This window comes from Pantherophis guttatus, chromosome 1 (genome assembly GCF_059756535.1).
Source record: "Pantherophis guttatus breed Tessera chromosome 1, ASM5975653v1, whole genome shotgun sequence".
Taxonomy (NCBI): Eukaryota; Metazoa; Chordata; class Lepidosauria; order Squamata; family Colubridae; genus Pantherophis; species Pantherophis guttatus.
Genome location: NC_142063.1, coordinates 130,311,632 through 130,334,225, shown reverse-complemented (window position 1 = coordinate 130,334,225; position 22,594 = coordinate 130,311,632). Strand labels below are relative to the sequence as shown.

At 37.2% G+C, this 22,594-nt stretch overlaps 1 protein-coding gene across 1 annotated transcript; it reads left to right on the top strand.

Annotated features, from left to right (window-relative positions):
• The first annotated feature begins 309 nt into the window (after positions 1–309).
• Positions 310–17,159, top strand: DDX18 (DEAD-box helicase 18). The gene is made up of 14 exons (XM_034423754.3): positions 310–537; positions 2,904–3,071; positions 5,068–5,223; positions 6,187–6,322; positions 6,578–6,678; positions 8,676–8,875; positions 8,958–9,072; positions 9,604–9,743; positions 10,163–10,324; positions 12,763–12,915; positions 13,540–13,653; positions 14,287–14,343; positions 15,264–15,441; positions 16,359–17,159. Exons 1-14 carry the CDS (start codon positions 387–389, stop codon positions 16,502–16,504), a joined length of 1,977 nt encoding a protein of 658 aa, XP_034279645.2. The 5' UTR covers positions 310–386; the 3' UTR covers positions 16,505–17,159.
• Positions 17,160–22,594: the final 5,435 nt, after the last annotated feature.

The following is a 22,594-nucleotide window of genomic DNA, read 5'->3' as shown; positions in this document are numbered from 1 at the left end:
TGTTTATAGAGAAGTTTCTTTGCCCAACCTCGCTTGGGCTCCAAACAAATTTTCGCAGGCAGGCAGGCAGGCATCTTGGATAGAGACACAGGTAATTTATTCGTACAAACGCCCTTAACAAGCCCATTGTATTTTGCACCATGCTTACATTTTGTACTTGGTTTAAAGATCGCGCCTTCCGAAATACGTGTTTGAAAATACGCGTACATTGCAAGAGAGGATCAATCATACCTCCAAGCCTCTAGGAGTCGCTACAAGGGCGACATTTGGCCGTGAGGCCGTGTTGGAACATCTCCGGCTGTCACATCCGGTTACGTCCTCTTTCTCCTCCCTCCCTCCCTTCCTCTGGCGCACGTGTGCTCTCCGGTCTGAGCTGTTGCGGAAGGATGGCGGCGAATACCGGGAAGCTTCCGATGCGGCTTCTGCGCAAGAAGCTGGAAAAGCGCAACCGCAAGATCCGTCAGCGCAATTTGGCCCGGCAAGGAGCCGCCGATCAAAGCTTGGCCGCGGGAGCATCGCCTGCGGGAGAAACGCTGGGTAAGGTCATCGTCGTCATCATAAGTATATAGCCTGCTAGGTGGCTCAGTGGCTAAGACGCTGAGCTTGTCGATCAGAAAGGTCGGCAGTTCGGCGGTTCGAATCCCTAGTATTAGGTCTAGGGGTTGGACTAGATGACCTCCAAGGACCCTTCCAACTCCGTTACTATCATCATCATCATCGTCTCTTTCTCTCTTCGAGTGCCATTTAGTCCCATTCTCCCCCCCCCCACCCCGGGTGTGGAAGGAAGCTGGTGGCATGCTTTTTTCAGGGCAGACTCGATTGCCTCTTGGGCTCCCGAAAATGCGGGTGGGTATAATGTCAGAATTAGGCAGCTTGGGTTCAGTTGTGCTTCTCAACAATTGTTTGACACAAAACGGTACCAGTGTACCTGCAACCCACCCTATCAATCGTTTGCAAAGAAGTTGCCTGGATGGGGTGAAGGGGTGGTATGTTTACTACAGAGGAATGATTGATTCTGTCATCTGCACCTCTATAACTGTCTGGTTTGGCTCTGCAACCAAACAAGACAAGACACAGACTTCAGAGGATAATTAAAACTGCAGAAAAAACAATTGCTACCAACCTGCCTTCCATTGAGAACCGGTATACTGCAGGAGTCAAAAAGAGAGCTGTGAAAATATCTACAGACCCCTCACATCCTGGACATAAATTGTTTCAACTTCTACCCTCAAAAAGACGCTATAGGGCACTGCACACCAGAACAACTAGACACAAGAACAGTTTTTTCCCGAATGCCTTCATTCTGCTAAACAATTTAATTCCCAAACACTGTCAAATAATTTACTAAGACTGTATTACTATTATTCTTCTCTTCCTTACTAGTATCTATCTCTTCCCACTTATTACTATATATTGAAAAACAATATCAATTGTATTGTTTTTATTTGTTTCTTAGTACGATTTGATAGCTTATTAGTAACCTTGACTATCACTAAGTGTTGTATCTTTTTATTCTTGATGAATGTATTTTATTCTCCTTATGTACACTGAGAGCATATACACCAAAGACAAATTCCTTGTGTGTCCAATCACACTTGGCCAATAAATAATTCTATTCTAATTCTATGAGATAAAGAAACCTTGTGGATAATTTTACTTCGGAAAGGAAGGCCAGCTCATACATGGATGATATAGTTTTGATACCAGAGTTGAGTTCAAATGACTAAAAGTTTATGACATACTTATACCGCTTCACAGTGCTTTACAGCCCTCTCTAAGCAGTTTACAGAGTCAGCATATTGCCCCCAAACAATTGGGGTCCTCATGCCATCTATGCACAAAAATCTGATCTACTGAGGGTCAAGCCAAATTGGTGCTAGGTAAGGGTCTGTGGAATTCACCAGGGGCTGGACTGGGGTCTGTTATAGGAGTGACTTCAGACTGATGACACATTTGCCCCATGCTTGGGACTTGCCTCCTAATCTCCTACATATGAATTGTGTTGAACCTCTTAAGGAGCTGGAACAGCTTCCTTGTGAAGAAAGGTTGCAACATTAGGCTTTTTAGTCTTTACACAAGAGGCGAATAAGTGAAGTGTACAAAATTATGCATTATGTGGGTAAAGTGGACAAAGAGAAGCTGTTTTCCTCTTCCCAAAATACTAAAACCGGAGATGACCCAATGATATGGAATCCTAAAAGAATCAGGATCAACAAAGGTATTTTTATATGTATATTACTCAACCTAAGAATTTACCATGAGATGTGGTGCTATCTACCAACTTGATTGGCCACTGTGAGAACAGCCTGCTGGATCAGATGAGAAAAGGGTGTGATCCAGCAAGGTGTTTTTTAGTGGCCCAAACAGTAAAGTGGTAATAATATCACTCTGCTAAACAAATAATTCTCTCAACACTGTCAAACTAGTTATTAAGTCTGCATTACTATTAATCTTCTGATCGTTCCTATCACCCATCTCCTCCCATTTACAACTGTATGACTGTAACCTTGTTGCTGATATCCTTAAGATTTATACTGACTATGATTTCCCTATGATTATCATTAAGTGTTGTACCTTATGATTCTTGACGAATGTATCTTTTCTTTTATGTATACCGAGACCATATGCACCAAGACAAATTCCTTGTGTGTCCAATCACACTTGGCCAATAAAGAATTCTATTCTATTCTATTCTATTCTATTCTATTCTATTCTATTCTATTCTATTCTAATATTCAATTCAATAAACTCTTTAGCAAGTACGGTAGAATACAGGGGCTTAATTGATATTCTTATATAAACTGTGTGGTATATTCATTGATCCTTGTTGCCTGAATGAGATTTCCAATATGTTTTTGGCACTTAAGCGCAGCAATAATTGACCTTTTTGTTTATGCCATTAGAAAATGCAGTGGAGAATGTCTCAGAAGAAGTTTCCAACATTTCAGAAACAGCAATGACAGAGGGGGAATTACCTGATGTAACAAAAGCTGAGGAACCTGAGTGTAAACAATCTGGGATGAAGAAGAAGAAGAAAAAGAAAAGGAAAATTGAAAATTGTGAAGAAAATGGTATGATAGCTCTTATTTTTGCTTCTTTTTAAATGAGTGTTATTTTATTTCCTTGGTTCTTTTTCTCCCCATGATAGCATTGTAATAGTCTTTTTATTAATGTATTGTATTTTATTATTTTAATTATAATACATATAGATGAGCGTACCAAACACAAAAGCTACAACAATTGATGTTCTTTAGCTTAGTAGATACGGGAAGACATAATACAGGTATTTATAATCATTCATGGCATAGGTAACTTGAAGACAAAAAAGGGTTTCTTTTTTTCTGATGATACTGGAATGATGTTCAATATCATCCACGCAAGCAAGGAAATTTAAGACCAGCAGAAAGAAAGACTTTTGTTAGATACTGCATAAGTATAGTGGAATTTGCTGTAATGGCAAGTTGCTGCTAATACTGTTGCCTGCTGAGTCATGAACAGCATCCCTTAAATATTGGTTGCTAGGATGTGATAATGGAAAGGGACTATAAGTAGTTCTCGGGTTACAACCACAATTGAACCTGTAATTTTTGCTGCTAAGTGAAACATTGGTTACGTGAGTTTGTCCCATTTTATGACTTTTCTTGCCACCATTGTTAAGTGAATCATTGCATTTGTTAAGTCAGTAACACGGTTGTTAAGTGAATCTGGCTTCTCCATTGACTCTGCTTGTCAGAAGGTCACAAAAGCTGATCACATGACCCTGGGGCACTTCAACCGTCATAAATATGAGCCAGTTGCCAACCATTGGAATTTTGATCATGTGACCAAGGGGATGCTGCAGCAGCTGTTAAGTGTAAAAAATGGTCTTAAGTCACTTTTAATGCCGTTGTAACTTTGAATGGTCACTAAATGAACTGTTGTAAATCGAGGACTACCTGTATTCCTTTCATTCCAGGCATATCAGCCTGGAATCCAGTCACAAAATACTGGATTAGATCCATTAGAGCTCTTTCCCAGTAACAGTACATGCTGAGATTCAATAATAATGAAAGAAGTGCTGTGCTTGAGTGTATAGCTTCAGCTTTGCAATAGGTTGAAGTAGACCATTCATGAGGAACAGCTTATATTAGCTTTCCTAAATAAAATGGAATCTCTAAGCTTATGTGAAAGTATCTCTCATTTTTCTTGTCCGTCCATTTCTAGCTGGTAAAATGTTTCATAAAATGTGATCTGATCGGATTCAACAACACAAAACTTAAGTCCATTTCAAACTGCTGTCATAATCTCCTTGGTTTTTCAGTTCCATTCTTTTCCGCTTCCAGAACGGACTCTTTATATTGTACAGTATTTACTTATTTATTTCATGGCCGCTTTAGAGGGGTATATGGCAGCAGTATAAGGAAACAAAACTTTATGTCTATAAAAAAATTAAAAATCTGCATTTTGAGTGGGTTTAACTTTCAGTGGAGAGAATGGAATGGAATGGAATGGAATGGAATGGAATGGAATGGAATGGAATGGAATGGAATAGCTTTATTGAATGTACACTAATCATCATACATTAAAATGAAATTATATTGTATACAGTTCTCAAAGGGTCTCCACCTCTAATATAAATATAAACATCATACATACATACATACATACATACATACAGAATTATGCATGTATCCACATATATGATCCAGAGAAACAACACAGTCTAGTTTGGATGTGTACATGTACATGGCAAGAGAAACAAATCTTCCAAGTTTACCAAGAGATTACTGCTTCATCTTCAGATAATTATTGATAATGAAAATTGGTTATGTGAACATGGAAAAGAGATACTATGTATTTATTAGAATGTAGGTATTAGAATGATAGATAAGTTGACATTCTAGAATATGATGGGCAGAAATAACTACAACACTAGCACTGTTTAAAATAGTATGTATGTTATTTTATTTTTACCATTGTTTCATGGCAAGTGGAATGCCAGGACAATTACACTGCATTCAATATATCTATATGTAAATAATAAAAAATATATTTTAAAAAAATAAAAATTGGTTTTGTTGTATGCAGGTGGTAAAAAAGCAAAAATTGACGAAGAAGATCTTGAAACACAAGGGACTTTACCTGGGAATCTCGAAGAAGAAGAAGAAGAAAATGCTGAAGGTCTGACTGAAGAAGAAGCGTCCGATGATGCTGATGGACCTGTCTTGCCTCTGGGTTTAACAGGCAAGTTTTCCCCATTCTGTTTCTTAGATTTTGTATGTTGACATATCTACATTACATCATAAATGCATGGAATAAGTCTTATCAAACCCAGTGGAATTTAGAAATATATAGGAATGGGATGCAGGATACTGAACCTGGAATCTCTTTATTTTTATTGAACTTAGAGGCCAAGCCGTTGGCCTTGGTTAAATATTTATTCATTTTAATTGTTAGTTCACTGGCTTGTGAGTAACATAAAACTTGTACTAAAAACATCCATTCCTTCCTAGTGATTAGAATATTAAGGATACTACATTAAGGAAAAAATGTAGTAATTAACAGCTTTGAGTATTTTCTTGTGATGGATGATGGGCTGTAATCCAAACAAATAGATACAAAATCAATGGATTTCAAGGATGATTTAAATAAATGTAGGAATATTTATTGAAAAACTGTGGTGATTTTATTGAGGGATGTGATGTATATGGGAATGCATTGGTTATAAAAAATCTAAGCAGTACAATTTTTCCAAAATAGAGTGGCTAAATTTGGCTCAGCCTTAAATGGTTTGATGACCTAATATTTCCATTCCTTCCTTCCGCTTGACATTTATTTGTTTGTTTGTTCGTTCATTTGTAAATTTATAAGTTGATTTATTTACAAATAAGCCAAGGTGGCAAACATATCAAACAAACCTTTCTGCTCCTATTTTTTTCTACAACAACAACCCTATGAGATGGGTAGAACTGAGAGGAGAATCACTGGCCCAAAGTCACCTCAGATGGATGCTCTTTCATGGTTAAGATGGGAAGAGAAGTCATGGTTTCCAATCTGATGTCTTAACCACTACACCAAATTGGCTCTCAATTGTTTTAAACTAGGCATACTTAAACTCTGTTCTATTTTAATACAATTAACTTTTTTGTTATCTATAGTGATTGATTAGGAGCAATTAAATAAGTCTGACTTTGCTTGTCTCTTTAGGTGCTTTTGAGGATACTTCCTTTGAGTCTCTTAATGACCTTGTCAGTGAGAACACGTTGAAAGGGATAGCAGACATGGGATTTACACACATGACAGAAATTCAGCATAAAAGTATTAAACCGCTTTTGGAAGGCAGGTAAGAAATGACATTTTTAAAGAGAAGGGCAAAAGAAATGAATTTCTGTCACGGATTATTGACAGGCAGAAAGCCGTAGTGATTAAAATTGTTGTCTTGGAGTTATAGCATCCAGTTAATCAGCCTTATTTATTAAGTATGAATTAATTTTAAATTCATATTAATGTTGCTACTTTTTAAATAAAAATGTTAATTTCCAAATCACTTATACGTTCTTTTTTTGTCTTTTCTTTTTGTAATTATTCTACATGGCAGAGATATTTTAGCAGCTGCAAAAACTGGCAGTGGCAAAACTCTTGCATTTCTCATTCCAGCCATAGAACTTATCTACAAGTTAAAATTTATGCCTCGAAATGGTAAGAATTTTTTTTTTTGAAATTTCATTTGAAATCTTGAAGATAAATGTGGTGTAGAAGGGCCAAGTAATCATTTCCAGGGGAAAAGAGGTCTCTAATTTGATGGCAATTGACTTTTCTAATTTGGTTGTCCCATTTTGGTGAGATCTGTTGTCTAAAATGAGCAGGGAGCCCTGATGTGTATTACTTACTTCAACTGAGTGAGGGCAGAGGTATTACCCTCTTCAAAACTTGCCGAAGCTGAGGAAGAAAAAGTGGTATTGATCTCTTATCACTGTTCCTGAGGTGGCCGAGCATGAGATGCTATGTGTTAGGTTGAGCCAAATTACAAGTTTGGGTCCTTTTGGTGTATCAGTCCTCTTTGCTGAATGGGATCCTTCCCTGGACTCTCTAGTCACCAGCTTGATCATCTTCCTCTTTACTTAGTGGTTTTGGAAGGGGTTTGTTCTAGTAGACTTAAGAGATTATAGCCTCCATGGCGGCAGCCATGAATTTTGTGGTCCCGGGAAATTTAAGCTCCAAATTTGTAGGTAGGCCCATGTTAAAACTTGTTTTTTTATCTCTGAGGAGTTAGCAATCGGGATATTGAGAATACAGTATTATTGTATTTTATATGTCACGGTCAGGTCGCTTCCTGGTCCAAATGCAGTTGACTGCGCCCTGCTCCCTCTGCAGGGCTTGACCCATTCATTTGGTCCACCTTAGGCACTTTATGGATCCAAATGATTTTCCTAAGTGTTTCCCTGACATGAGTAGAGGTTGAGTCGAGAGTTTGATCCATCACTGCCAAGAAACAGTGTCTTAGGCCCCTGACAAAATTGCTCCTGACTATTGGGCAGTCTGGGTGATCCCTTGGTTTATGGAAGATGGGAGATGAAGTGGCAGAAGCAATGCCTGGTATACAAGTGGAAGGCAATGAAGACTGAATCTGACTAAGCACAGCTAATGTGCCCAGGTTTGGGCCAACTCTGTGGCAATATGAGAGGCAAAGTGTATGTAATTCTCTCTTATTGTGTCAGCAGGTTATCATCCAGAAGCCCATCTCTCCTAATTTTCTTCGAGTAAAGTGTGTCTTGTAGAATTACCATCTGGCCACTCTGACCAATTAGCTGGGCTGAATCTCAGGAGAGTTGTTTTGCCATAGTAGGTCTAGCCTGCTGGAGTGGCTTCCCCTTGGAGGTTCAATTGGCGCCGACATTGTCCACTTTCCAGAATTAGTTGACAATGGAACTCTTATGAAGGACATTTGATGTATGACATCATCTGTTGTTAGCTGGTTTTAAAATTATTTTGGGTTTATATTACAGGTAGTCCCCAACTTAAGATCACAATTGAGTCCAAAATTTATATTGTTAAGTGAGTTTTGCCCCATTTTACAGCTTTTCTTGCCACATTTGTTAAGTGAATCATTGAAGTTGTTAAATTAGTAACACGGTCGTTACGTGAATCTGGCTTTGCCATTGTCTTTGCTTGTCAGAAGGTTGCAAAAGGTAATCACATGACCCTGGGACACGTTAACGTCATAAATATGAACTAGTTGTCAAGCATCCAAATGTAAATCATGTGACCATGGGGGGGGGTGCTGCAATGGTCATAAGTGTGAAAAATGGCCCTAAACCACATTTTTCAGTGCCGTTGTAACTTCAAACAGCACTAAATAAACTGCTGTAAGTAAAGGATTAGCTGTATTCTTTGTGTGGGGGTGGAGGTGGGGATGGGAATTTGTTTTTATTTTTTGTTTTTTTGCTGCCAAGAGTTTAGATTGTTTAAACCAGAGGTCTCCAAGCTTGGCAACTTTAAGTCTGGCGGACTTCAACTCCCAGAATTTCCCAGCCAGCTTTGTTGGCTGGGGAATTCTGGGAATTGAAGTCCTCCAGGCTTAAAGTTGCCAAGGTTGGAGACCCCTGGTTTAGATTGCAGTAAGATGATAGGCAAACATAGGTTTGCCATTATCAATTAGAAACTCTATACATCTCTGTTTCCATTCTTCATTTTAGGAACCGGTGTCCTCATACTCTCACCGACCCGAGAACTTGCCATGCAGACTTACGGTGTTCTCAAAGAACTGATGACTCATCATGTCCACACCTATGGCTTGATAATGGGGGGAAGTAATAGATCAGTTGAGGTACAAAAACTTGGAAATGGCATAAACATCATTGTCGCAACTCCAGGAAGGCTTCTGGACCATCTGCAGGTAAAAACGGATAGTATTGCCTAATACACGTCCTCTGTTTTTTCCATGTGTGTAGTTGACACCATTGTTGGATGTGTTTTAGAATACTCCAGGATTTATGTATAAGAACCTGCAGTGTCTGGTAATTGATGAAGCTGATAGAATTTTAGAAGTTGGGTTTGAAGAAGAAATGAAACAGATCATAAAGCTTCTACCAAGTAAGTCAGATATTTATGCTATCTGTATTTTGTGATACTTAAAAACTTATGCAGTAGTCCTATTTCCACTTTTGTAAATCCTGTTCTTGTGTCTGCTGTACTAATGCCTACAATTCACTTTAAGCACTCTTAAAGTGTTTGTAAAGATCTACAAGCTACGTAGATCTTGAATGTTTGGTTTTACAGTGCTATATTATGCATATTTACTAAAGAAAATCCATTTCCATTCAGTAGACATTACTCCCAATGTAGGATAGCTTGAAAAAATTTAGGATGATCCAAATTTAGGACAGCTTGAAAAAAAAATTAGGATGGCTTGAAAAAACAGATTTATAAAGATTTAGATGAGTGGCTATATATGTATGTATAACACTGCCATTTTGTTTCTTCAATTTTTTATAGTAAAAGCTTGTGAGATACTATTCTCACAATAGTGAGGGGGGGATTCTATCAGCTGGATAGTTCTAATTTGTTACCTTGTCAAAGTATGAAAAAAACATGTATGTTTAATTTCATCCCTTTCCCTGCCAGAGCGTAGGCAAACCATGCTGTTCTCTGCTACACAAACCCGTAAAGTTGAAGATCTGGCAAGGATTTCTCTAAAAAAGGAGCCATTGTATGTTGGGGTTGATGACAATAAAGAGACAGCAACTGTAGAAGGTCTTGAACAGGTAATTTAAGAACAGATATCTTGGCAAAGCATATTACTCTTAACATCTAATTCAATAGTACTTGTAACATTTAATTCACTTCTTTCTTTGGGATTTTCTTCCTTGGCCCTTTCTTTCCCATTTTGAGATTTGTATCCAAGCACACGGATATTTTTCCCCCTGTGTTTCTAACTCTATTTCTTCACATTCTATTAATTTCTCATTCAAAATCTTCATGAATTCTTTATCAGGCTTGATTGATAACTGCTGACTATATACTCATATTTCTGGATTTTCACATTCCTTCATCAATAAATTGTTGCCTGTTATATAGGTAGTTAAATTAAAACGTATACTTTGCATCTTCATTTTGAAGTCATTAGAAATAGTGGTTTGGGAAGTCATATATTTAAAAAATAATACTTTTCAAACCATTACAGGGGTATGTGATATGCCCTTCAGAAAAGAGATTCCTCCTGCTGTTCACTTTCCTGAAGAAGAATCGGAAGAAGAAGTTAATGGTGTTCTTCTCTTCATGTATGTCCGTGAAATACCACTATGAACTTCTTAACTACATTGATCTGCCGGTATTGGCTATTCATGTAAGTATTCATGATTTGGATAAATTGATGTACACACACCTATAGTACTGTGCAAAAGTCTTAGGCCACCATTAGATTTGTTATTGGAGCAAATGTATAATGACACTATATATATAAAAAAAGTGATTTATGACCATTGCAGCATCCCCATGGTCCTGTGATTTACATTCAGATGCTTGACAATTGGTTTGTATTGATGATGGTCGCAGCATCCCGGGGTCATGTGATCCCCTTTTGCAACCTTCTGATAAGCAAAATCAATGGGGAAGCCAGATTCACTTAACAACCCTGTGGCTAATTTAACAACACTGATTCACTTAACAGATGTGGCAAGAAAAGTCATCAAATGAGACGAAACCCAATTAACAAATTTCTCACTTAGCAACATAAATTCTGGGCTCAATTGTGGTTGCATGTCGAGGACTACCTGTATGAAATGTGACTTCTTCTTACAGTTGAATAACAGCAGACACCTGGCCCCCATAAACCGAAATGGGGAACTGTCAGTACTGTCATTGTTTAACAGCTTGTATATCCTACTATTTCAAGCCAAATTGACTGCTGTGCAAAAAAAAAAAATTACACCAGATTTGTGCAAGACCTGCTTGACCATTACATACACTGCATGCGTATGTTGTACGAGTGTAATTCATTGGAAGCTTACTAATAAGACCAACTTTCAGTCACATCGTTCCAGTCAAAATGCCAGAGATTACAGAATTTGACAGACATAAGATCATACTTTTGCATCAGCAAGGCCACTCTCAGAGGGAAATCAACAAACAAACTGAATATTCAAGATGTGGTATGCAAGATCGAAAAATAATTACAAATGTGGTCAGAAAAACTTTGCTACAACAACAAATCTAATGGTGGCTTAAGACTTTTTTGCACGCTATACTGTATATTACAGTAATTCAGCATCTGGATTATAATCCAGAGTTTCTCAGTTCTAAAATGCTTCTCTTACGTTGGGTTGAATTCAGAGTTTTCAACACCACCAGGATACCTTTTATTTGCTAATTTTTTATATGACGCTTAGTGCTGGTTTCCCCCCATTCTCCAGAACAGATTTTCAGGCTATTGCATAGCTGAGGAGATTGACTGAAATAAATCTCCTCCATTGAATCAAAAGCCCCATCTTCTGATGGAAGGGAGTCTGTAGAGATTCTCATTCATCCAGGTCATAGGTTCTTTTTCAGGAGGCAACTGGACTGTCTTTGGGGTGGGTGGGTGGGTGTTCTTTTCTTTTTTTTTCTTTTGAAGAAGTTTCACTTCTCATCCAAGAAGCTTCTTCAGCTCTGACAGGACAGTGGGGAATGGAAGGATTTGTATTCCAGTGTCCTGTCAGAGCTGAAGAAGCTTCTCAGGTGAGAAGCGAAACGTCTTCAAAACAAAAACAAAAACCAACGAAGTCCAGTTGCCTCCTGAAAAAGAACCTTTGGGATGGAAGGGACTGTTTCTTCTCCAGGAACCTTTGTGATCTCCAACCCTTTCATTGTAGTAACTTTATAAGCACTTTAACCATCTTACGGTCAACTAATTTACCAATTTTATTTTTGACCAGCTAAATGTCAGTGTTGACCGATTTCTGTTCTTAGATTTATGAGAGCTCTAGGGCATTGTAAATCCAGAGGCTTTTCTTCTGCTCTTGTGTTGCAGTGAAGATCCACTTTTGTGCCTTAGTTGGGTGTCTCAAACTGTCTTTCAAGCTTGAATAATGCAGGCTGCTTTGAGGTTATTGCAAATAGCAAGTGGCCTTTATGAAGGTTGGGGTGCATAACAACAGTGTCAGATTCTCAGCAAGATTTCAGCAGCGGAGTCATAAATTAACCTTTAAATGCCATCTGGAGCATCTTTCTCTTAAAGCTGTCTTTAAAGTGCTTATCTGAAAAACGGGGTTCTGTCAGCAAGGTTGAAGTTGTTTGTTAGAACAGTGTTTGCTGTCAGCAAACTATTTTAAGTGGCTCCAGTTGGTATATGACATTTGCTTCTACTGTACCGTGTGTAGAAGAACAGAAACATCCATTGATTCCATATGTATTAGCATAAAAAGATTTTTGTTTGCACATTTTTAGTTTCATAAATGAACTCTAAGCCATTTTTATGGAAATCTGGGTATTACCTCTGTGGAAGGAATTACAAATATGGTGAAAGATAGACTGCTAATATACCTTAGAGGTATGTAAAATGTAGTTTCGCCCTTTTCTCAGACAAGAACTTAGACATTTTGGGTTGATTTTTCCCCCCTGCTTTAAAACAAACCAAAGCACAAAACTACTACAACAGAATGATGGGAGTTGGGATGTTGTCTCATGCAACCAATAAATCTCAGTAGCAACCTTTTCCTGTTGCCATTGGTTGGTATGGCAGTTTTAGTTAATTTTTTTTCCCCAGTTGCTTACCACTTCCTTATCTTGCATGTCTTTTTTTCCTAGGGTAAGCAGAAACAAACTAAACGCACAACCACATTTTTCCAGTTCTGCAATGCGGATTCTGGAATACTCTTATGCACAGATGTAGCTGCTCGCGGGCTGGACATTCCAGAGGTTGACTGGATAGTTCAATATGACCCACCTGACGACCCAAAGGTATTGCATATTCTCAAAAATCATATATTTTAAATATGCATAAATGTGAATTGTATGTGTAATGTTAAAATCAGAAATTAGAGTTGTCTGGGATAGTTTATTTTTAATTAACTCCAGCAAAGCTGAATTTAACATATTCCTATTTTTATTTATTTATTTTATTTATTACTTTTGTATCCCCTTTGTATCTTGGACACCCTGTTTTAGCTTTGTAAATAAGTTCAGTGTCGGTCCAAGGGTTGAGCCATTGCAGTTGGGTGCCTGGATAGGCAGCTATGTGGGTAAGTGGCAATGGCTTTAAGGAAAACAAGAGAATGAACTCATATTAGTGATAGGTTCTGGGGATGCTAGAGTGCCTTAGCCGACTCCTGAATTTAGCTATTGTTGAAGCAAATGCTGCCAGTCAAAAATAAATACATTCAAAATGAGTCTGCTGATTTAAAACCTCCAGGCTTTGCTTTATTAGTATGTTTGCTTTATTAGTATGCAATTTGTAAAGTATAGGGGACTTTACAATAGGGGACTTTGGATAAATTGGCATGACCTTCCGTGCCATGCTTTCATGATTATCAACATGAAACCAAAATGTTAGTTTATACTCTTATTACTTCCCATTAATGAAAGGAATATATTCATCGTGTTGGGAGAACAGCCCGTGGAATCAATGGAAGGGGGCATGCCCTGCTCATTTTACGGCCAGAAGAACTGGGATTCCTGCGTTACCTCAAGCAAGCCAGGGTAAGTTGCTATGGAGTACTGTAGCATTGTACTGGTAGCTGCAGTGATTAGTCTTTTTTTTTTTCTCAGTAATATGAGTTTCTTCATGTTTAATACTTAATAATATAACTTCACTAGAAATGCAGGGCAGCTGGCATAGCAGAACTATGTAATATGGAATATAAAAGAATGGAGCAGTTTTAATCCAAATTACCTCAGAATAAGTAGTTGTACTAATTGGATGCTGTGGTTGTGGATTCAGGTATCATATGGTTGCTAGTACCTAGGACAAAGAGGACTAGCTATCTATAATGCCAAAATGGCCATCTTCTGTCTTTTTTAGAAACAAAGAAACCTCCCTCTATTCAGTACCCTTGAGGGGAGTCAATAATTAGAATCCTCCAAAAAAGAAGGCCTAGCCGTTTTTTCAGGGGTCAAAAGAAAATAAGACCCGGCCTTCTTTTTGGAGAAACATGGTAGGAATTTAAAAAAATCTAGTTTAGCAATATGTGTACATCCAGCCAATGTTTACATTTCCAGAGTTAGATGGTCTAAGTTTAGGTGTGTTGAAATGTATTATATTCTTAATATCTTGTGTAGATATTACATTCATTATGTAGAATTTTTGTTGAGAACTTATCTTTATATTTTTAGGTGCCATTAAGTGAATTTGAATTTTCTTGGTCTAAAATTTCTGACATTCAATCTCAGGTAAATATAGACTATACTATGAATATTTTTAAAACTTGCTTTTTTTTTTTCATTTGCATAGCTAATAAAGTACTCAGAAGCAGTTCAATGATGCAAAAAACAACAAAAGATTCATAGTGGTTTTATTTTGATATTCTTGTGAAATGTGATAGTACAGTTCCAAACATCTGATTAAATCAGGTGCAGTACAAAATTTCTTGTTAAGAATGAACAAGAATTGACTGCTTTTCTAACATTGCCATCTGTGCAGCTTTGACACAAGATACCCAAATTATGTACTCTGGTTATAAGAACTGATCCTTAAACAGAGTACAGATGAATGTATATATAAGCATTTGGATTTGTGATTTTTTTAGAAAGTTTTTTTTTGGCGGGACGGGGGGACAATTCTCAGGGATGCAGGTAGGATATAGGAGGGATGGCAAAGAAAATGAGAGCAAGGCCAATTCTAATTATATATTTTAAAAGTCCACTTCTAGGATGTTGCATGTACCCATGGAGAAGAATCAAGTTGTGGCAATATATTGTGATTGCTTTAGTAAGCGGGAAAGCTTGAGATGAGAATGTTTTAATGCAAGCAACTAAAGTAAGTTGCTTTATAGTAAGATGCTTACAATTATCTGTAATGGCTTGTAATGTAATGCAAATCAAGTACTTTATAGTTGAGCAGTGGTCTTTTCCCAACTATGATCTTGGTATACCGATAGTAGCTAATCTGATATTTGAAATAATAACAAAAAATATTATTCTATATCCATAAAGCCACAAGATATATTTCAGTACCATAAATTTTAGAGTGGAGTGCAATGCAAACATACACATATTTTTCTGTTTGGGTAAATGTCAGCTACCTATAAATTATTCATGACTATGAAGTACAAAATACAGTTCTTTATGCCTCTTTATTTATAAATTTTCAGCTGGAAAAATTGATTGAGAAGAACTACTTCCTTCACAAATCAGCCCAAGAAGCATACAAAGCCTATATAAGAGCTTATGATTCCCACTCTTTGAAGCAGATCTACAATGTTCATAGCTTGGATTTGATCAAGGTTGCTTTGTCCTTTGGCTTCAAGGTCCCGCCATTTGTTGATCTCAGTATCCTTTCATTACAAGTTAAATTACTTTTCATCCCTCTTTCTCTCCGTTTCCATTTTTTCCCCTCATCCAATAATGTGCTTGCTTGAATGGGTTGGTGGCAGTTGTTGATATTAATAAATCATTTAAAAGTTAGTGAGATATCAGTAAACTATAAGATTTGTTTTTTTCCTGTCATGGTTAGATGTGAGGAAAAACAAGCTTTGGATGCATGTTTGCTCATTTGTGTCATTAACATATCATTTGTTGTGATGTTTGAATGCTGTTTTTGTAGTGATCTTACATGTTAACTACCGTATTTTCGTACCTGTTGTGGGGAGGGGGCTGCTTAAACATCTAAAAACCTTTTGATACAAGCTGACAGTGAACGATGGGAGCAGAAATCTAATGTATCTGGAAAGTTCCGTAGTTAAGGAAAGCTGGTCTTGAATCAACTACTTCTTTGTCCTCTTTTGAACTACTGATGTGTTGCCAGCAAACTAATGTTGTGCTTAAGTGAAAGACTTGTGTCAGCCTCTAAAACACAGCCTGTCAAACTGGCGGCCCACAGGCCAGATGCATCACGTGCAGGCCACGGCCATTCCGGTTCCACAAAGGCAAAAAACATCTCGATACATCACGATATGTCATGTGACACGATCGAGTTTGACACCCGTGCTCTAGAGGTCAGCAGTTCGTTCCCACATTTAATGATGGTACCAAAAAAAGAGAGTTAACTGAGGTAGCTGCCTATAGGAAAACCAACAGAAAAGCTAAGACCAATAATAAGCAGGCAAGTCTATCTATAGTTAGGAATAAATTGCAAATTTATTATGGAAATTAGGGCACCTTCCACTTTTGGCGACATGCTTTTTGAACGCTTGGCTATTATCCAGTGCACTTTTTTTTGAGCCTACATTCCTTAACATAATCTTCAGATGTAAACAGCAGTCACGGAAAGAGACTGCAAAAAAGAGGCGGAGGCGGCAGCTTTGGCTACCAGAAGGCAAAGAATGTTCAGAAAGCCAAAATCTTCAAGCATATTAACAAGAAAAAATCTGACAACAGACAGTTTTCCCGCTGAATTGCTTTATTCCGTGTTGACTGAAATGGCTGTCATTACCTTTCAACCAATGTACAATCTTATTCATTTGGGGACAGAATATTTCAAATTAAAGCTCAATATTTCAACATGATCCGGTCCATTCTAATCATTATCCTAACGTGGAAGAATCCTGTATGTTGTTTCCCCAGCTGTTCCATGAATAGTTGTAGACAATGGGATCTGATCCTGTACTCCAGATGGTATAAGCTAATTCATAGCTTCTTTGCAGTGCAGGTACCAATGTAATCAGAGCTTTCTGGTTGCCTAGAAATCTTCCAAAAGCAGATCCCATGATCACAGTGTATAGTATATTACATGGTTCTTTTTAGTTTTCTTCTACAAGCTGTTTGAAATATTGGGCATATTCTGGAATTTGACTATAAACTATGTATTGGTTTTTTTTTTTAATGATTTTTCTACTGTAAAGAGTTTTAATGGGATGATCTTATTTGTAACTCAAAAGTTTGGCTACTAGGATCACACTTACACCTGAAATGTTTTGTCTTCTCAGATCTAGTGATGCCTTCAGAATGACGCTTTGTAAATAGTAAAGTTTGAAGCAGAAAAAAATATTATATTGCGATTATATAAAAATCATACTTTGAAAGTAATAAATAAATTGGGAAAGCTTGAACTTTGTGTGAGTTAAACGGTTACAGTCAGAAAGATAGCCAATGTTGAATTGGTGTGTGGGCTATGCATTCAAAGTTACCAGTTCTGATCTGCAGATGCTTTCTTAAATCTCTTACAAGCGCTTCCACCTCTGTTGCAAATGCATTTATACCTTACATAGCTGGCTTATTTGGAAGAATTTGCCTTTTGAAATTGCTGCAATAGCACAACACTGGAAAACTGGCAGTTATGCTTAGAGGAAGAGCTGTTTTCATGAGTTGCTGGGAATTTGGCACAATAAAAATTAAATATATTATTATGAGTAATATATAGTTAGATTCACAGACCAAGACTGTGTGACTAAAATAATTCAAGTCCTAAGCAAAGACCTAAGAATTGTTAAAATGGTATCTTAAGAACAGAGGCATTTCCAAGCCAGGTTTTTGTTTTGTTTTGTTTTGTTTTTGTAAAATTAGGATGTTCAGGTTCAATAAATACAAAATTTCCAGATATTGAGGGAGTCCTTTAGCTATAGCTCCAAGGGCTCTAATCATGATTGTATAACAATAGATTTCTTTTTCTATAAGCATTCAAGTCCTGATACTTCATATTTTTTTTCCAATTTCCAATCCTTAATTCTAGCATCATCCAGTATAGCAACATCACTGAACCAAATTTTCTTCTTTTCAATGACTGCTCTACAAAGCATATTATGAACAAAATGCCTGTGTATTTGGATCTTAGGGTCCCATAAGATCTTAACCCATTCAATTTTCAAAATCTCAACTTGATGGTCCCAGTAGTTTTTACTACATTCAAATCCAAACCTCTGGCAAAGTTTCCAATGAATAATTTTGGCCAGGCAATCGTAACACTGCTTATAGCCAGTTTGTGAAATTTTTATTACTATTTAAGAACTGCATATAAAGGTTCACCATTTTCCATTTTAATAAGGTGACTTCTAGATGCGCTGTTCTGTGGATTTATTTATTTTATTTTATTGCACATCTGATTGTGTAAATGTAGTATGTAAGTGTGGGCAGGCAGTAAAGTGTTTTCTTTGTTCCAAGGGGGGGGGGGAAGATCTGGATTAATGTGAATCTCTGCAGCTTGAAGATGTGTAAACTTCACATCTTCAGCCAGGGAATTCTGGGAGTTGAAGTCCACACTTCTTCAAATTGCCAAGGTTGAGAAACATCGATCTAATGTATACAGAGCTGTACAAATAGGATTTTTGCTTGTCTTTTGTGCATTAGGTGTAGCTTTATAGGAACCTATAAACAACGATAAACATTAGCCAGAGAGGTAAAGTTTCCTGTGCACTTTTCCTGTTATCAATCTTAAGGTTACTTAATAGCATATACTATCCCACACTCAAGGCTTGTCTCATAAAGATGAAAGATGTTGAAACACTAACCACTCTGAGTTTCTTGAGGAATTGTCTCCCATTCAGAGAACCTTGACAACGAAATTGGACTTTGTAAGCCAGTTAAAAGCAGGTGATCAAAATAGGATCACGTGGGAATTTTTAAAATAAGAATTGCCTTGCTGTGGCTCCCAATAGTGATAAATAATCTGGTACAATCCAGGCCTATTCCCTAGAAATGTCACATGCAGGCATTAAAAAGCTATTGCAGTCAAGATGAAATGGCACAGATAGACAATATATTGACTGCCTGGTGTAGTGACGATTTCATAAATTAGATAACGCTAGTTTCATAATAAGCAACGGGACAAAACAACTACCAGCTAGGGTTGTTCAGCTTTATAAGCTGCCTTACTTTCAAATAAATAAATTGCACAAGAAAGAATTATGAAGCTCATTTACAGCATTTAAAATGTTTTTCTGGGGGGGGGGGATAATTTTGGCACTCTTAACTACAGAAAGGGTCCATTATTGTGTGGGAGATATCTTTATAGACTTTGTGAGAAAATCGGCCATAAAGGCTAGTTACTTACAATGTGAAAAGCTACTATCTGAAGTGTTTCATGTTTTAGCTTTTAGATGGAATTAGCCCTATTAAGTAGGGCATCTACCACAGCACATAAACAATCTGAATATTTTCATGAGAGGCTGTAACAATAGTGAAATTGTTTTGCTCGAGGCGCTTCTGCAGCCTACTTTATTCCCAAGCTTCAGCTGTCAATATTAATCAATACACTGCAAGAAAGAAAACTTCAAAAAGAGGGCTGTGAAAATATTTACAGACCCTTCGCATCCTGGACATAAACTGTTTCAACTCCTACCCTTAAAACGACGCTATAGAACACTGCACACCAGAACAACTAGACACAACAGTTTTTTCCTGAACGCCATCACTCTGCTAAACAAATAATTCCCTCAACACTGTCAAACTATTTACTAAGTCTGCACTACTATTAATCTTCTCATCGTTCCCACCACCCATCTCCTCCCACTTATGACTGTATGACTGTAACTTTGTTGCTTGTATCCTTACAATTTATATTGACTGTTTCCCTATGACTATCATTAAGTGTTGTACCTTACGATTCTTGACGAATGTATCTTTTCTTTTATGTACACTGAGAGCGTATGCACCAAGACAAATTCCTTGTGTATCCAAACACACTTGGCCAATAAAGAATTCTATTCTATCTATTCATTTTTTACACTTTTCCATAAAGTAATGCCTCAACATTTACAACAAGATGGTTTTAACAAAAAAATGTTTAAATATTCCTCACCCTCGTGCAAACCTTGCCCTCTCATGCTAATTGTTTTAGACATCATATTTCTATAATCTTATTTTCTACCACTGTAGCCTCTGATACAGGCTTTACGCTTGCTTGCTCACTCACACACAAACATTTTGGTGATAAATTTGCAAACACATTTTTGTAGGAAAATTCTCCTTTTTAACATTTCCGTGCACTGATGCTATCTCCTGTATGCTTTCTGCCTTTATCTCTTAGCAAACACAATTTCCATGTTTGCTTTGTGTTCTCCTGTATTCAGATTATTCTTCTAACTCAGAAACAAAAGAAATGATAAAAGGTAATTAAAGAGTTGATTGTACTGGTTGCCAAAGCTTCTTGTCCCCAGTTTCTTGGGACAAGATAGGAAACTGATGTGGCTCGTTTCCACTCATAACTGCGGTCATCATGAAGCAAAAAGGAACTTTAAAGAAAAAAAATCAATGCATAGTAATAGTTGCAAACTTAAATGTGAATTATGATTAGCCTCCCATGTTTTTTACAATTTTTGCTAGGTAAGAAAATCCACATCTCTGAATTTTTGTTATACTCCCATTTAAAGGGACAATTGCTTTCCTTTTTATATATATTATGAAAATATAGAAAGAATTTCGCTTAATGCAAGCCTGTCTTTTTTTACTCCAAATTATAGCTTGCCCTTGAGGGAAGGAAAGGTTATAATTGCAGCATGATTATCTACAAAATAAAAGCAGTTTCCCCCCACTTTCCCCCCAAAATTGCAGTAGTACTTGACAATTAAAAAAAATGGAAGCTTAAGGTTTGAAAGAACTCCATAACCCCTTAGTGAAAACCATCAATGGAGGAGGAAAGTGACTTCCTCACCCGTAACAATTATTTCTGTCCATTCATGTGCACCCTCTGAAGCTAACTATGCAAACATTTTGCTGGTAATGCCACATTTCTGCACCTTACCTGCTCCACTAATTTTCTCAGGGATATTAAAGACCATTTTATCAAACCATTACTGTTTTTCAAACAGCCAATTTGATGATTAGTTCTAAAGATGTTGGTGTCCAAAGAGAAGACTCACTAATGCAGTGTTGAACCTGAAGAGCCCGCAGATGTATTTTCAAGAGGGTAGAGAGAAACTTTTTTTAAAAAAAACAACAACAACCCAATGAGAGCCATGAAGTGATGAATATCGGCTCAGTCATCCTGAAGCTACAAAAGAAATTTTGGACTCATAATTGAATGTATCTGACAGGTATCAAGTTATTGGAAGTTGGCAAAACTTTTATTGAGAAGAGCGTTCCAAAAGGATATCCAATATTTTTGAGAGATGTCTTTGTTATTAAGAAGCTAAGCTCTAAGTTATTGCTAGAGAAATCTGCAGGTATATTTTCAATTTAAAAAAAAATCATCTAAGCCTATTTATTCACCAATAAAATTAGGTTTGTTCATTCCATGTTTACCCATTGAAATAATAATAGAATTGTGAAAGCTTCTTCCTGAAAATTTTTTTACTGACAGTTCATGATATCTTAATCTGGTCATAATGACTAATCACATTGTCTTTATGTACATTTTATATACGGGTGTGAAGATTATTTCTTAAAATATAATTAACTAATAGAACAGCAATTACCTATCCTGATCATCAGTCTTTGGTTCAAGTATCCTGAACAGAATCTATCAGGATGGTATACAGGTAGTCCTCAAGTTATGACCAGAATTGAGCCCAAAATTTATGTCACTAAGTGAAACATTTGTTAAGTGAGTTTTGCCCCATTTTACAACCTTTCTTGCCACCATTGTTAAGTGAATCACTGCAGCTGTTAACTTAGTAACACGGTGGTTAAATGAATCTTTGACTTTGCTTGTCAGGAGGTTGCAAAAGGGGATCACATGATCTCGAGTCAGTGGACAAAACGTCTGAATTTTGATCATGTGACCATGATCGTGTGAAAAACGGTCATAAATCAATTTTTTTCAGTGATGATGTAATTTAGAACGGTCACTAAATGAACTGTTGTAAATCGAGGACTACCTGTAAATAGTCCACCTTCCTTTAAGCTGTCAGAACAGAGATATACAATAGATGACACATTATGTCATTTCCCCATGTATGGGGTTTTACATGACTTCCATAATCCACCACCTGGATTATGTTTATAGTAGAGGCTAGGAAAAAAGTAATGAGAATTTTTGGCAGTATTTATACAACCTCGCTTCCAAGTACAGGTAGTCCTCGACTTACGACCACAATTGAGCCCATCATTTCTGTTGTCAAATGAGACATTTATTGAGTTTTGCCCCATTTTACGATCTTTCTTGCCGTAGTTGATAAGTTAGTAACCAGGTTGTTAAGTGAATCTGGCTTCCCCATTGACTTGACTCGTCAGAAGGTCGCAAAAGGTGGTCACATGACCTTGGGACACAGCAACGGTCATAAGTATCAACCAGTTGCCAAACATCTGAATTTTGATCACATGACCATGGGGATGCTGCAAAAGTCATGAATGTGAAAAACAGTCATCAGTCACTTTTGTCAGTGTCATTGTAACTTTGAATGGTCATTAAATCAACTGTTGTAAGTTGAGGACTATCTGTACAAGATTTTACTGGGGAATTAAAACTAAGCTCATAAGAGACAACTATTGTATGTATCCTAGGTAAAAAGCAGTTAAGACTATTATATGTTAGAGCAGGGGTGTCAAACTCAAGGCCTGAGGGCTGGATCCGGCCTGCGGGGTGCTTAGATCTGGCCTGTGCATGTGGCCC

Coding starts and splice junctions, on each gene's coding strand:
- DDX18 (XM_034423754.3), top strand. CDS start 387: ATGGCGGCGAATACCGGGAAGCTTCCGATGCGGCTTCTGCGCAAGAAG. Junction 9,073..9,603: donor GATCATAAAGCTTCTACCAA/GTAAGTCAGATA, acceptor TTTCCCTGCCAG/AGCGTAGGCAAACCATGCTG. Junction 12,916..13,539: donor ACCCACCTGACGACCCAAAG/GTATTGCATATT, acceptor CATTAATGAAAG/GAATATATTCATCGTGTTGG.